Genomic DNA, 18,062 nt, shown 5'->3' on the forward strand with positions numbered 1-18,062 from the left:
AGGCTTATTATATGATATTTGTTTAAAGGTACTCTAAGCGATGTTGGGTGACCTCACTTCTTGTTGACGTTTAAAGTATTGTCAAACAAAACGGAGGCTAGCTAGACCCCCCTCCTCCTCATCCGCGCGCTAACCCCCCAAATCCTTTTTGTCGGTTATCATAGATATATACACTAGATGTCGCCTTGGCTACGGCAGTTCATGGGAATGAAAGCGTCGATAGAGTCGCCATCATAAATCACCATAAATCGTCATGAATGCGATTTTCTAGTTCTTTTGGTTCGTTCCAACAGTCAGACATGTATTTATCATTGAGTCCAGAGAAATTTTAAAAAATTTACAAAATTTGTGAAATGTAATCCCTTGCTTTCTGGTTTTTAGATTTCGTTCGTGTGAACATCCACACGCAGCACAAAAACTCCGGCATCATCCATGAATTCAGCGTTACCTAGTTACTTCCTATGACAAGACCCATGTTCCAAGATGGCGGCGGTTTTGACGCATGTTTAGAACCCCAAGGCGACATCTAGTGTATATATCTATGGTCGGTTATTGGCTGGAACAGTTTGTTATGTTTCCTGGTGCGGGTTAGCCCAGTTTGTTTTTGTTGTTGTTTGTGGAGTACCGCCTTTTTTTAAAGTGTGTTCAGGGGACAGGCAGCTAGCGGATAGTGAGGAGATGTTTGCTGTATGTGACAAAAAATATTTTGGATTAAAAAACGCGTGACATCGCTTAGAGAAACTTTAAATAAAAGCATTTGTGTACATGAACGAAGGCCTATACATCAGTGCTGGGACGAAAAGTGTTTCCATGATCATTGTGTTTGGAATGCGTCAGACTGCAGCCCAGTAAACCCATCAGCAGAGGTGACAGCTAAACTGGTGTCTGGTGTGTGTGTGTGTTTGAGTACTCATGCAGTAACTCTGACACACCTTCTCCTCGTGCTCGAAGTCGTGGTTGTCCTGGGCCATGTCCTCACTCGGACACTTGTGAACCAGTTTTCGGCACAGCAGCCACACGGACAGGCTCGCCATGAACATCCCGATATCCGGGAGGAAAACTCGGATACCATTGCTTGCATCTGCACCAATAACACTACAAACGCACGCACACACACACACACACACACACACACACACACACACACACACACACACACACACACACACACACACACACACACACACACACACACACACACACACACAGAGAGAGAGAGAACAGATAAACACACAGTACAGTCACAGAGCATTCGGTTACACTTTATTTGAAGGTGTCATTGTTACAGTGTAATTATATCTTAATTGCACGTAATATTAATCAACTACAAGCACTTACTATAGGATTCGGATTTGGTTGAGGTTTAGTTGCATGCAATTATGCATAATTTACTGTTATTACTATGGTAAGTATGTAACAAGGACACTGTAAAATAAAGTGTTACTGAGCCTTCTTTCAATGTATATATATTATTGTTCAACATACATCTTTCTTTAACGAATGTTCCAGTATTCACATGAATCTGTTACAGGTAATCGTGACTATAACAAACAAACTACCATCGCCAGAATTCCTATAAAACCGCACGCCATCTGTGAGAGGCGGAAAACAATTGTGAGAATCCCATTTTCCAAACATTTTCCAGTTTGAGCTTCTCACACATCTGTTGTGTGCTAGAAAACGCCTTTTATATGCTTCCCCACCCAGTTCAATAAAATCTGCCTCGCACCATATTAAAAGAGTATAAATATTTCTCATAAAACACATTCTGGGTTCTTCTGAAACGTACACAACAGTGAAATGAAAGTGCCTAGTCTGTGTCAGGTTGATTTAGTCTGCACAGGTTTGAATGAAGGTGTCAGTGTTTTAATGATCAGTTTCACCGTCATTCAGACAATCAATAATTATTCATGCCATTATTAAGTCCTAAAGGGAAACATATGGTGAATACAATAACCTCAGATGTATGGAATGATTGATGTGCTTATACGAGATATAGACTTCCAGTTAGAGAGAACACTAAATGTTGCTCCAGGTGCACTAAAGCATTTATTATGCATGCATCTAGAAATACAACAGAGTTGCATGACTGAAATGAAACTAGACATCACAAGATGTGTTTGATACAGTCCAGGAGGGAAAAAAGCTTATTTACAGTATTTGCACCAACCTTACCAGTGTATCCATTAAAAAACAAAAGTCTTTGGGATTCAAACGTTCAATTTACAAAAAAATTAAAAGCCTAGATTTAATTTTAGCACTACTAGTATGTTGTTGTTGTTGTTTTGCCATTCCAAAAAGACTCAAATTAAACTTGTGATAAATTCTTTAATGAGCAGTGTTGGGGAAAGTTACTTTTAAAAGTAATGCATTACAATATTGCGTTACTCCCCGAAAAAGTAACTAAGTACGTTACTTATGGCGCTTTTCCACTACACAGTACCAGCTCGCCTTGGCTCGGCTCGGCTCGACTCGACTCGCCTTTGTTTGGTTTTCCACTGTGTAAAAGTTGTACCTGTACCTGCTTTCGGGTACTTTTTTTCGTACCACCTCCGGCGAGGTTCTAAGCGAGCTAAGGCGATACTAAAATGTGACGTGAAAACAATGCCGACTGCTGATTGGTCAGAGAGAATCGTCACTATTCACTGCGTCATCATTGCACGCGCCAGATGGAGTATCCAGAATAACCCCGCCTTTTTTAAATAGTTTAGCCAGAGATACTTACTACTATTATTATGGCAACTCGGAAGAATACGCCGTGGTCAAACGAGGAGGTGCAGACATTCCTTTGTTTGGTTGCCGAAGAGAGGATCCAGCGAGAGCTTGATGGGGCAACGAGGAACGAAAGGCGTCGCTATGACGACCGGGTACTATTTGTGGCGATACTTTCTGCAATGGAAAACGGAACGAAAAGCGAGCCGAGTCGAGGCGAGCCAAGGCGAGTCGAGTCGAGTCGAGCTGGTACTGGTAATGGAAAAGCGCCATTAGTTACTTTTTATGGAAAGTAATGCGTTACATTACTTTTGCGTTACTTTTTCTCACCTGCATGGGCTTATTTGTTTGTTTTTTAATAACAGCTAAACCAATCTATTTTTGCCAATTGTTAAGGCCCTTTCACATCGAAAGTTAAATGAATAAGCCTAAGGCTGAAGGAAATGCATATTTACTACTGTACAGTAGAGGGCGCCGCTCAAACAAACCTTTCAGCTGCTGCTGTTCTTGATTAAATAACAATAGGATACAGGAGAAGGAAGTTCAACACTCTTATTTCTAAACCTAATCTAAAGTCATTTTTGCTTATTAGTATGGTTGAATTAGATCATTGTAGGTCAGCAGCAAAGACATTGGTTAATAAACTGAGATTAAATACATAAAGTATATTTGTGTAATTTAACATAGTTAATTATAAAACTTTTGCACAAAATTCTGAGATTGCATTTGACTGTTTTTATTCATTTTGGGGAATACTGAATGTTTTTGTGCAAGTGAGATGAGTATATTTTTGACAAATGGACATTAGTTTGACAGTAACCTCTGATAACTGATTACTCTAAACTGTAATGTAGAAACATGCATTTTTTTCTTTAAAGCGGCTTTGAAATGCTATGTATTTTGAAAAGTGCTTTACAAATAAATGTGAATTGAATTGAATTGAAATGAATTAAGTTGTTTTGTTATCTTGCACCAAAATGCAGTGTGATTGTTTGCAGATTGTAGACATGATGAGCTGCCAGCGATATCTGACCTTTTTGCCATAACTTTCATTACCATATTGGTGGATCAGGATTGTAAAATAATAATAATAATAATGATAAATTAAAAAATAAAATAATAATAAAATACAACTGACACAAATTAAACTGTTTTGCTGTCTTGTTTCATGCACAAATACGCAGATTGATTGCTTTCAGATTGCAAATTACATTGTATTATGTTCTAATTCTGGGAACGAATTTGGATAGAAAAGAATCCACACAAAAAACTGCATTATGAAAATCTGGTTTGAACGGCGAACCTTTAATATTAATACTTCTATGAACAATTTATTTTGAAAACTGTATTTAACAGCTATTTTTAACCATTTGTTTTCAAAAAATAACAGAATTGTAACTTCTTTTTTCATTAAAATTTTTTTTTTTTAACACTTTAATTTAAGGTGACGTAGTTACACGTTACTACATGTACTTACTCTGGTAATAACAGTAATTACAAGTAACCCTAAACCAAACCCTAACCGTAACTCTAAAGTCAGCACATTTGGTTAATTAATAATACTCAGTGCTTATTTGAGTAAGTACAAGATTACTATGTCACCTTGAAATAAAGTGTAATGGAATTTTATATTATTTTTTAAATGTTTTTGTAATACTTTTGTGTGTTTTCCTGAAGCTCAAACAGTAGAGCATGGCGCTAGCAACACCAAAATCATGTGTTCGATTCCCAGCGGTATTAAAGGATTAGTCCACCTCAAAATGAAAATTTCCTCGTAATTTACTCATCCCAATGCCATCCAAGAAAATGGTCCTTACGTGTGCGTATCCTCGGTGTTTAAATCTTTTAAAACCTAAGTTTTTTTTCGAGCCTGACCTTTCAACGTGATGATGTAGTTCCCGGCACGTTGCAGATCAGCTCAATCCGAACAATTGTAGTTAAAAAGTATATATATATATATTTTTGAAAATGACCTATTGTTTCGCTAGATAAGCTCTTCCTCAGCTGTGATCGTGCACAGTCCACTGAAGCACTTCAAAGACCTTTGAAACTGCATTGATTTGGACTTCAAAACGTTGGTTGCAATTGAAGTCCATTATTCGAAGAAAAATCCAGAAATGTTTTCCTCACAAAAATTATTTTGTCTTCCACTGAGGAAAGAAAAACATGGATTTCTTGGTTGGCATTGGGGTGAGTAAATTATTAGGAAATTTTCATTTTGAGGTGAACTAATCCTTTAAGATTCTTAAACTGATAAAAATTTACACCTTCAACACAGTGTACATTTCTTTGGATATAAGTGTCTGCCAAATGCTTAAATGTACATTTAAATACTCACAGAGGGCAGTTCATACATCATTTTTTAAAATTGTGGGTCTGTGCAGCTGCGGTTAACCATGAAATTGAGGTTCAAAATGACTCAAAAACATCAAACTCGTCAGACATTTTGTATACGCCTTCCACAACACCTCAGGGTGTCAAAACTTTATATGTATAAAATATATATACTAGGTTATCCAGTAATTCTGGAAACTCAATTTTGTGTTTCGGGTCAAATTGACCCGCAACATAATACAAGGATTAAGAAATCTCTACCTCTTTCGCCAAAATCTTTGCTTGTAACAATGAATTTCAGACCCCAAACATCCACTTCACAACTTATTCCTGCATCAACTCCATTGCGCTCATGTGATTGACATCAGCGGGCCGTTATGTCACAGATAAATGCCTTCGCTCAACTAACAGGTCACTTAGGAGTATAAACAGTTTACAGCTGAACTACCGGCCACTTATGAAGAATCGAGCCATCCGACCAGCGCTGCTTGGAAAAAGGTGCAGGTCGAGATTCCCGCACTCAGGAAACCACACTTAATAGAATCACAGTCAGGCCAGAGCACACAAACATCAGGCCAGAGCACACAAACATCAGGCCAGAGCACACACACATCAGGCCAGAGCACACACACATCAGGCCAGAGCACACAAACATCAGGCCAGAGCACACACACATCAGGCCAGAGCACACAAACATCAGGCCAGAGCACACAAACATCAGGCCAGAGCACACAAACATCAGGCCAGAGCACACAAACATCAGGCCAGAGCACACAAACATCAGGCCAGAGCACACACACATCAGGCCAGAGCACACACACATCAGGCCAGAGCACACAAACATCAGGCCAGAGCACACAAACATCAGGCCAGAGCACACAAACATCAGGCCAGAGCACACAAACATCATGCCAGAGCACTCACACATCAGGCCAGAGGACACAAACATCAGGCCAGAGCACACACACATCAGGCCAGAGGACACAAACATCAGGCCAGAGCACACAAACATCAGGCTAGAGCACACACACATCAGGCCAGAGCACACACACATCAGGCCAGAGCACACACACATCAGGCCAGAGCACACAAACATCAGGCCAGAGCACACAAACATCAGGCCAGAGCACACAAACATCAGGCCAGAGCACACAAACATCAGGCCAGAGCACACACACATCAGGCCAGAGCACACACACATCAGGCCAGAGCACACAAACATCAGGCCAGAGCACACACACATCAGGCCAGAGCACACACACATCAGGCCAGAGCACACACACATCAGGGCAGAGCACACAAACATCATGCCAGAGCACACACACATAAGGCCAGAGCACACACACATCAGGCCAGAGCACACACACACATCAGGCCAGAGCACACACACACATCAGGCCAGAGCACACACACATCAGGCCAGAGCACACACACATCAGGCCAGAGCACACAAACATCAGGCCAGAGCACACAAACATCAGGCCAGAGCACACAAACATCAGGCCAGAGCACACAAACATCAGGCCAGAGCACACACACATCAGGCCAGAGCACACACACATCAGGTCAGAGGACACAAACATCAGGCCAGACATACACACATCAGGCCAGAGCACACACACATCAGGCCAGAGCACACACACATCAGGGCAGAGCACACAAACATCAGGCCAGAGCACACACACATCAGGCCAGAGCACACACACATCAGGCCAGAGCACACACACACATCAGGCCAGAGCACACACACACATCAGGCCAGAGCACACACACACATCAGGCCAGAGCACACACACATCAGGCCAGAGCACACACACATCAGGCCAGAGCACACACACACATCAGGCCAGAGCACACACACACATCAGGCCAGAGCACACACACACATCAGGCCAGAGCACACACACACATCAGGCCAGAGCACACACATCAGGCCAGAGCACACACACATCAGGCCAGAGCACACACACACATCAGGCCAGATCACACACAGGCCAGAGCACACACACACACACACACACACACACACACACACACACACACACACACACACACACATCAGGCCAGAGCACACACGCACACAAACAAACATCAGGCCAGAGCACACACACATCAGGCCAGAGCACACACACATCAGAGTAGGCTTTGAAAGATCGTGCTGTCAACAGTGGTTCAGGTTTAATTGTGTTTAGCGCTGCTCATGGAAACGGCAGGTTTGGAGCTGCTGGTGGACGGCAGACTTCTGGCCGCAGTGTAAGTGGAGTGTAATGTTATCTGTCTCTGTTTGCTGAAGTACTTAAAAACACTTAAAAACTCATCCGTCTAGTGTGTGCAAGCTTATTACACGCTTTTAAGGGATTTAGCAAACAAGTGATAAGTGATATCCTTACAGTATCGTATCAGAAAACCAGTTGCTTTAGGCTGAACTTCTCAAAATGTTCATCTTTAAATGGGTCACTTTTTATTATTATTATTTTTACTTACACTACCGGTAAAAAATGTATTCAGGATTCATTGATGAATAAAAAGTTAAAAAGAACATAAATGATTCAAAATAGAAATCTTTTCTAACAAATTAAATCTTTACTGTCACTTTTTTATCAATTTAATGCATCCTTGCTGATTAAAAGTATTAATTTCTTTAAAAAAAAAATTGAACGGTAGTGTAGAATATTTTATACAAAAGATTTAAATTTTGAATACATGCTGTTCTTTTTAACTTTTTATTTATCAATCAATCTTCAAAACAGTATTACAGGTTATAAAAACATAAAAAGCGAGCACAACTGTTTACAACATTAATAATAAATCAGCATATTAGAATGATATCGGAATGATTTCTGACGGATCATGTGACATTGAAGACTGGAGTAATGATGCTGAAAATTCAGCTTTGATCACAGAAATAAATTACATTTCAAAATATATTCAAATTAGGGCTTCACGATTTGGGGAAAATAACATATTGCAATTATTGAGGTCAATATTGCGATTGCGATATAATAAACAAATGGTTTTATGAGTCAACTTGCTTGGTCCTAAAGCAAAATACACACACAGATAAGTGATAATTCTGAAATGTGTATTTCTCAACTCAAACTAGCAACAACAACTAAATGATTGATAACACCTTTAATGATGAATAAGACATTTTCCATCATTACAATTGAAAGCTATACATTTTTTTAAAAACATTTATTAGGCTTCAAACAATCCTCACATAAACCCATAATAAATGTCAATAAAAGGTGAACTATCCCTTTAAGAGCAGCCGCTGCTGACAGAGACACGAATCTCACACGCGTCATTCTCTCACAACTCTTATGTTATGAAGATACTCTACAAAATGACATTGTGGCATAATTGTGTGTGTTATCCTTCGTTCAAGTGCGAGAGAGAACTGTATACTGGCGCGCGTCTTTCTGTGAGTCACAGTCAGGACGTTCACGGGCAGCGCGCTCTCTTTTGACTTGTCGCGCATGAATGGTTTAAAGACATTTGCACGAATAAGAGCGGGATCATGTAACACTAGCCAAAGGATGACAAAAAATAACAGATGCTGCGTTAATTGCATTAACAGCCCTAATTTGTTTATTTCATATAAAATCGCAGCATTTTGCGTCATATAATCTCATAGGCTTGACATCGCGATTGCGATATGATTAATCGTGCAGCACTAATTCAAATAGAAAACCATTATTTTAAATCTTAATAATATTTCACAATTTTACTGTTTTTTGTCTGTATTTTTGATCCTATAAATGCAGGCTTAAGCAGAAAAGGCTTCTTACAAAACATTAAAATTAATAATGTTTCCAAACGTTTGACTGATACTGTATATCTAAATAGAAAACCATTATTTTAAATCATAATAATATTTTACAATATTACTGTTTTTACTGTATTTCGATCAAATAAATGCAGCCTTTGTGAGCATCTTATTTCAAATACATTTTTAAAAATCCAAACGACCCCAAACTTTTAAACAGCAGTGTACGCTCTAAAAAATGCTGGGTTGTTTCAACCCAACTTTGGGTCAAATATGGACAAACCCAATGGCTGGGTTACATTTTTTAAATTAAATTTTTAACCCAACGGTTGGGTTTGTCCATATTTGACCCAAAATTGTGTTAAAACAACGCAGGCTTTTTTAGAGTGTAGCTTTAATTAAAATGAAAAATTAAAAAAATTACCATCAATTGATGGTATTCTCATCAGTGTGAGAAATGAACCAGAAGTAAGTATGAACCAGACACTTACTGTTAAGTAATACTGTTAAGTTAAGATTAATATGATAAGCAACATAAAGGGTTCATGTGACAATGTAGCATATGACTACTTATAATGTGCATCATTGCATTGTTTTTACATATCATTTAAAAAAATAAACTGTACACAGTATGTACTGTATATGCTGGTCCATTCCCAATATAGCCAATGACACAAAATGACTGTACCACCAACAATACCTTCTCTTTTCCCCTCAAAGGCTTCAATAAAAACTGAATCAATAATCTGGGTTGTTTTTGTAGTGCTTGTTGAAGGTTTAGTGTCTGCTATAAAAAAGTTGCAGGCCTAAAGAATCCACTTCACGCAGTAAAAACATTTTCAATTAAAAACCTTTCAGCGATGTGAGAGTTTGATAAACAGGCATGAAATTAAACATTCATAAAATGTTTCTCAGGCAATTTATAGGCTGGCAATTAAAATAAGCGCTTGGACTCACCTCTCGAAACCAATCTGTCGTATTGACTTCTCCCACACCGAACCTGGTAAATACAAGAGATAAAGCTTTACTAGCCATTGTATAGAGTTTCCCAGCACACTGACTATGAAAGCACAGAGAGATTCAGCGATAACCAGCGCCGAGGGCTTTCTTTAAACACTGACAAGAGCCAAGGTGGATTTCCTTATCAAACTACAGGGTCACTGAAGGTCATTTCTGCGCTACTTTGAGGAATTAATGAGTCTAGTGATGATTAATGTGACGAGACGACACGTAACCTTTAAAAAGAGCAAGACACTATATTTAAAGAGAACCGCTCTTCTAACTTCAATTACTCTTTCCTCTTTCATTTATTTGTGATTTCTAAGTTAAGTAAAAATAAAAACAAAAATAAATAAATAAATAAAAACATTAACTGATACCCGTATAGTCATATTGATAAAAAAAAAATGCATTGATTTAACAGTATATCAACCATTTTTTAATTCAACCAAATTAAAAAAGAATAAAAATTAATTAATAAAAATAATTCTAGAAAAATTTATAAAAAACAAACATAAAAACATAAAAATAGACTTATACCAATGTAGTCATATTGATCAAATTAATACATTTATTTAACAATATATCAACCATTTTTTAATTCAACCAAATTTAAAAATGTAAAAAAATATAATATTTAAAGATATTTGTTCAAATAAATTCTACATGGTTACATACATATACATACATATAAATCCAAGCATGCACTGACACCAATATAGTTATATTGATATAATACATTTATTTAAAACATATCAACCATTTTTTTAATTAAACCAAATTAAAAGACTTAAAATGAACAATTAAAAGTTAAATAACCAATTAAAATAACTTTAAAATAAAATATACCAATGTTAAATAAATGTATTAATTATATCAATATGACTATCAGTTAATGTGATCTATTGATATATTTTTCTTAATTATTGTTTAGTTATTTATTTTAAGTTGCTGTGATCTTGCACACTTAAGCTGTAGACTTTACTATGGTAAAGGGGGTTTTAGGCACTTCATGTCTTGCCTAACAATACCTCTTTGTAAATACCATTGTAAATTCACCATAGAGCCATTGCTTTATGATTATTTATATTGCTTTTTTTTATTTTAAAAGGGACAGTGCACAACAATTGACATAAGCACTTGTGTCTGACATCCGTAAACTTAGATGTGTCTGTATTATTTACAGTAATCACAAATCAATACGTCAGACTGTGTTTCTTAGCAGATTAGGAGAGTAATTATATTGAATAGCCGTAGAGACTGAAGTGCTGTTACAGACGGGACTCAATATCACATTCAAATCACACCAATATAACGTCGACAACAAACCTACTGGGAAGAACGCAAATGTTATGAGGATCTATTTTCTGAAACAAAAAGGAAAATCAAAACACGTCCCCAATTTCTACAAGACAAATGGATGTCATTTAATTCCATTAAGGAGCATCGAAACCTTTCGTTAGTCAAAATATGACAAATGATAATGACGTGTTATTATTTTGGAGATAGCTAGACACAAAGATGACTTAAATGTGACATTGTAATAAAAGAAATCTAACTGATATGATCATGAGTTTAATATATTATGATGGACACCCAGACATACTGTATTAAGTTCAAATGTCAGGACAGAACTAACAAGAAAGTGTCTAAATAAAACAAAATGTCTAATCATCAGCTCTGAAAAGGGTTATAAAAGAAAGGTGAACCGCTTTGTCATTCCCAGAAACAGTAAATAGTCTTCAGTCTCTGCGGGACGCGAGTAATGTCTTCATCGTTCAGACGGGAACAATCGGAGGGTAAAGACAAATCTAAGTGGCACATTTCCCATAATCCTCTCTCACAGTTATTTAAAGTCAAGCTTGCGGCGAGAAAGACGAAACATACAGTGCTTATAAGTGAACACACACATGCTAAAGTTGACTAAAAAAAGGAATAAAATGGAAATTGATCTTAATGCCTTAATTAAAAAAATATGGGAAAATCAACCAATTTTCTTTGTAAATGAATAATGTATCGTAAATAAATAAATGTTCTTCCCTAAAATACAGGATGCATAAGTCAGGACACCCTTGGCATGGGGTTATTTCAGTTAGGCTAATAGCTGGTTTGATTTGCATTGAGAGATGATCTTATGGAAAGTGCCCGATGCCAATCTCTAGGTATGGTGAAGGGAATGTGATGATGTGGGATATTTTAATCCCAAAGGCCAAGGGAACTTTATCAGGATGCATATTATCCTGGATCCATGAAATAACTGGCATTTAAAAATAAAAATCTGCCTGTCTCTATGGGAATTTAACATAGGGGTGTCCTGACTTACGCAACCTGTATTTTAAGGAAGAACATTTATTTATTTACGATACATTATTCATTCACAAAAAAAATTGGTGCCTTTAAAGGTTGGATTTTCCCTCATTTTTTTAATTAAGGCATTAAGATCAATTTCCAAAAGATGATTTTTTATTCCTATTTTTAGTCAACTTTAGCATGGGTATATTCACGTATGCTAAGCACTGTATCTTCATGATTTGACACAAACAAAACTTTTCCAGTACAATGTATTAAAAACGGGGGCTGGAAATGAGAAACACTGTTCATGCGGGTTACACAGTGTATATTCATAATTTGGTATTTCTTTCAAGGTACAATATTTCCAAAGCATCAATAAAACAGTTAAGCCAGAAGCCTTTTTTTACCTGGTTTTGAGGTCATAAATGTCTATAACTCAATCTAATGTTCCCCTTAGCCGGCTGTCAGAGAAATATATTGTCAGTTCATCTTAATTCGACTGGTCCATAATTCATGCCAGGCAGTGCAATGATAAAATAAGCGTGGTCAGCAGAAGGAGGTCAGTGGAGCGATGAAGGTCAGAGGTCAGTGACCCCTGAGCACAGCTCGGTCTTTATTCCCAGTGTGAAAGACAGGAAGACTAAAGTCCTATTCGCACGGGATAAGTATTACCTGGTGACCTCTAGTCATTTGCAATAATTGCGGAGTTTGTCTGAGATCCCAATCCCGTGCGAATCGGCCATGTCTGTAATTTGTAAAGTAAAAATTCCCCGCAAATAACTAACTATATATCGCCGAACACCGAGGTTCTGTGGTAATATTAGTCCCGTGTGAATCAGCATCTCTGTGATTTGGCCGGATCGTATATCATTTTTTCAAGGTTTTTGTTTCATGTGCGCCTTTTTATGCATCTTTCGCGAAGAATGGAAGCTGTGTTGGAGTGTTTTGATAGTATTTTGGGTGCTGGGTCATATCGCTATACACAACTACACAATTTGCAGAAAGTGAAAGCTGAAAATCATCAGAAGAGCAAAAACAAAATGGATGATTAGATGGAGATGAATGACATGTATAGCAGCATAAGGAATTTTGTTCTGTTTATGTCATAATATATCATACAGCTAGACCTATAACGAAAAGACATTTCCAAGCAATAGCCTATTGACGTCATATCCGGGAGATAAGTCAGTAAATTTGAGTAAAATCACAGGCTTCGGTTATCCCGTGCGAATGCGTCACATGAAATTCAGATGTGGGGGGGGGGGGGTAATTTCTAAATCACACGAGGTCCCCAGATAATACTAATCCCGTGCGAATAGGGCTTAAGGAGGACTAGGTTTCTTCTACTGATGTGTGAGTCGATCTTGCTACTCTATTATAAACAGTGTGTTCATGCAGCATGAAGAGCCGTTTCAGTCACACAGACGTCCATACAGATTGTTGTATCGGACCTCTGTGTGCTTTAAAGGTTTTACAGTCCTATGCCATAAGAGTGAATTTCACAGAAATGTACAGGACACATGTCACTCGAAAAAACAAAACAAAAAAAAACAGGTAAATATTTTTTATTATAAAATATATTGTATTATATATATATATATATATATATATATAAAATAAAAAATACATAAAATTACATTAATTTTATTATTAAATATATTATACTATATACATTATTATATATGTAATAATATTATATATGTATAATATTATATGAAAAACTAAACTGAATTTTTTAAATTATATATACATTTAATATTAATATAAAATAAAATGTATTTTTATTATAAAATATATTTAATTATATGTTAAAACATTTAATTAAATAAAAAATACATAAAATAACGTTCATTTTATTATTAAATATATTATATTATATATATATTATTATATATGAAAAACTAATCTGATTTTTTTTTTATTATATGTATATTTATATATTAATATAAAGTAAAATATAAAATAAAATCTATTTTTATTATAAAATATATTTAATTATATGTTAAAACATTTAATTAAAATATACATAAAATAAAATATAATAAAAAAAAATAATGGTAATTTTATCATTGTACTGCCAAAAATATAAAATAAAGTTAAAAAAAATTAATTAAATACAAATTAAATTGAATTAAATTATTTAAAATAAAATAAAATTCAGCAACAACGTTTGCCATGCCAGTAGATAGTAATAATTCTACTAGCACGACTTTCTAGTCATCAACACTGACATAACATCCTCAGTTGATGACTCTTTATTATGGAGCATGAACTTAATGAACCATAAAATAAGTGTAACTTACAGTTGAACCCAGAATTGATATTTTCTCCAGCCAGCAAACTGTGGATTGTGATTTGATAGACGATGTGGATGAAGAGGAAGCTCATACTGCAGAAGCATAAAGACATCAGCAAGTGCCCCGTGTGGCCTGGAGGAGAAACAGCAACAGAACAGTCAGTTCTTCTGATTCATGTCTGACATGTTGATGAACCATTTTATCTCAAACTCATGGAAGTCATAGTGGTGTAGTGAAAAAAGGACATTTTGTCATTATACACCCTCATTTCTTTCTTGAAAAACAGTTCCACAGAAAAAAAATAACAGCATAAAGTTTTGGAACAATATCAGGATGAGTAAAATAATTATTTTTAGGCGAATTATTCCTTTACTCCAGAATGATTGTCCCCTTAATAAATGGTTTGCAAATCATTTTAGACAAAAATATCTGCTAAATGACTTGATGTTTGGTAATATTTCATGAGAAACTTAGAGGGAGCAAGTGTAAGAGTTTTAAGACCAGCACAAATTAATACATAGCCTACATCAAAAACATGCAATCTCAAAATAAATCATGATCGCTATCAGGTTTTTTATTTACTTCAAAAATGCTGCGGTACACGTTCAGGTTTAAAATGCTCAAGAGATGGTTTATTCTGGTTATGCATATGTACTGAAATTGTTTTATGCACTATATCAATACATATACATTTGAGGTCAATATTGGACTTTTATTAATAAACAAGCAGGAAATACACCCAGACTCTTATTTTGAAAAGCCTATTCGTTGCGTTCAGCTGCACATCAAGAAAATGGAGATAAAATATGAACACTTACAACCATCTACAACATATTATAATATAAACACTATAAAGTAAACATTGACATAATTCATCAACAGTAAATAAGCAATCGCTTGACATAAATGCGCATATTCATTGTTTGCGAACTGCTCTGAAACCGCGAGCCTGTGACATGTTTTCACTTCGTTTTAACATTTATTTAATTAAAATGATCTGCTTTTGAAGTTTAACAATCACATTAGGCTGTATCGAAATTCCAGTTTTTCCGTCCAAAATTCCAAAAATACTTTTGTTATATAATTTAAGAGATTAAAGACAAGACTAGTTCCAGACTAAAATGCATGTTTGAGCCGTTTTAACTAAAAGCAATTTGCACTGACATATCTATCTTAATAAAATAAAATAATTAAACATAACATAAAATTTAATAAAATATAAAATAAAATATTAGCATATATTTATTTATAAACTAAACTAATAAAATAAAATATAATATATGAAAACTAATATAAAATGAAATAAAAAATGCATTAACTAATTTTTTTGGTATAAATATATTTTATTATATATAATAAATGATATATAATAAATGATATATATATATATATATATATATATATATATATATATATATATAAAAATTGACACATCTTAAAATATGTCAGTGCCATTGTTTTTTCTTAAAATGCACAAAAGTAATGTTTTTTTCTAAAGCAAGTTTATAAAAGCTACTTAAATGTCCTAATTAAACTAAGGCTTAATCTAAGCCCTGTCTGTAAAACCAGGCCTTTAAAACTTACATTTGATCTAACTGAATTTTAGACATTTTAAGACTTTTTTTATGGACCCACAGAAGCAAAATTCAGATGAAACACAAATACGCTTCTATACCGTAAAACAAAAAATCGAAAAGTTGAGAAATAACTAATGAAAATCAGAATACATGATTCTACACCATGAAAGCTTGGATGTACATACGTCTTTCTAAAGCAGCTCCAGCTAGGAGAGATGATGCTAATGGAGCTTGTGTTACAGAAGCGTTCAGTGTTGTTCTTACAAGACTAACAACAGCTAATCGTGAAAGCCTCTTTGTTTTAGCACTCTCAAATAGCATAACACCAAGGTCAAATGAAGTATTAAAGTATTTTTAGAGTGTTTTTCTCTACCAACAATCGATATTTTCCGATGCGGCGCAGGCCTGAGCATGGCTGTGCGAATCATCACATGTAATGCGTCCTAATGGAGATCATTTTAGCCACAAGTGAGACATAATCGTAAGAATCCAGACGGTGAGAAGCGCTGCCAGATGCTAGCTATTCGTCCTCGCTTGTCCTGATTTACTCTATAAAACACAGTGTGCAAAAACATTTGTGTTCATTTCTCCCTAACAGAGGGAAGGGGTTGTTAGTTTATGTGTAGTTTAGCAAGCACATCTCTGCCAAGACCCTCATTCATGTCATATAAAAAACACTGAATCCCTCCTGAACTTTCAATTTACTGCAGTTTTTGCCACTTCTGCAGCAACTTCAGCTTTTATTTGGGGCCTCAAAGACTCCAGGGGCCTTTTAACTCTATAAAGCCTGACATATGAAATAAAAATCAGGACAAAAGTATTGTTTATTGAACCTCTAGGATAGGAAAAAAAGGGGGAGAGGGGGTTGCAGATGAATATATTATTTGATGCATCAGCTTTTATAGTGTGATATAGTGAGAATATGGAGGATAAAAACAGCTCAGTTTTATTCAAACTGAAGATAAATATACAATTTGGAGCAGATATTTAAATGGCAAGAAGCCAGTGATTAAATTTTATAAAGGTATAAATATGGATATTTTTCATACAAAAACGTATGGTTTTGCTTCAGAAGGCCTTTATTAACTCCCTCGTATGGATTACTTTAATGATGGATGGATAAGCTTTTTTTGTGCCATTCACTCCCATTTACAAAGCTGGGAAGAGCCAGGATATTTTTTACATAACTCTGATTGTGTCCAGCTAAAAGAAGAAAGTCATTTACAATTAGGATTGCTTAAGGATGAGTAAATTATGAGAGCATTTTTGGGTGAACTAACCCTTTAATTTTGTGGGCAAGATGTTGACGTCTCAGAATCTCCTTCACGAGTATTTTGACATATAGAAACATCAAGGTTATTGGCTCGATTCTTAAGGAATTTACATATTAACACAACGTATATCTTCAGTGCATTGTATCTTGCTAAAAGCATCTGTCAAATGTGTAAATATATTGTACTGGATAAGATAGTGAATGCACACAGACAGAGAAAGCTTAAAAAACATCTGCCTTCTGTTAAAACTATGGAAGGAAAATAAAATTAACTTTATTTTTTGTCACGTACAGCAAATGTTTTGGACCTCAAAGACACTTGATAGTGTCAGACAAAGATGAATCAAGCCAAGAGAAATACGACATAAAAAGTCACTTTATCTCCCTTATCTATATTCATATCTATATTCCCAATAACTGGAAGGTTCCACGCTTAACAGAACCTGACAGAAGACATGAATTCACCTCATTGTTTAGATAACATTACAGAAAAATACAGCCAACATCTCACAGCTCCAGACATCATAGACAAAACACTTGCCAAAACTGACAACGCTTTGAATTCTTCTCCACTGACTAAAATAAACATTTTCAACCTTTATAAATCACTGTTTTTTGAGTAGAAATATTCCTTGAATCATATGACGATTTTAATCGTTAAATTATATATATATTTAAATATACACATTAGTTATATATATAGTTAAATATACCACTACATTTATTTTTATTCATAAAAAATACAGAAAAAAATAGTAATATATTATTACAATTTAAAATAACTGTTTTCTATTTTAATATACTTTAAA

General features: G+C 35.4%; 1 protein-coding gene across 1 annotated transcript in view; it reads right to left on the reverse strand.

Annotated features, from left to right (window-relative positions):
* The window catches only part of piezo2b (piezo-type mechanosensitive ion channel component 2b), a 120,779-nt gene that overhangs the window by 89,999 nt on the left and 12,718 nt on the right, over positions 1-18,062 (reverse strand). Inside the window, exons 3-5 of the mRNA XM_077222092.1 lie at positions 14,410-14,535; positions 9,773-9,815; positions 933-1,095 (exon numbers count right to left, since the gene is read on the reverse strand). Coding sequence (XP_077078207.1) covers positions 933-1,095; positions 9,773-9,815; positions 14,410-14,535 — 332 coding nt within the window. The remainder of the gene's footprint in view (positions 1-932; positions 1,096-9,772; positions 9,816-14,409; positions 14,536-18,062) is intronic.

Source organism: Siphateles boraxobius, unplaced genomic scaffold (genome assembly GCF_051911475.1).
Source record: "Siphateles boraxobius isolate OS27281-9 unplaced genomic scaffold, OSU_SipBor_1 86, whole genome shotgun sequence".
Classification (NCBI taxonomy): Eukaryota; Metazoa; Chordata; class Actinopteri; order Cypriniformes; family Leuciscidae; genus Siphateles; species Siphateles boraxobius.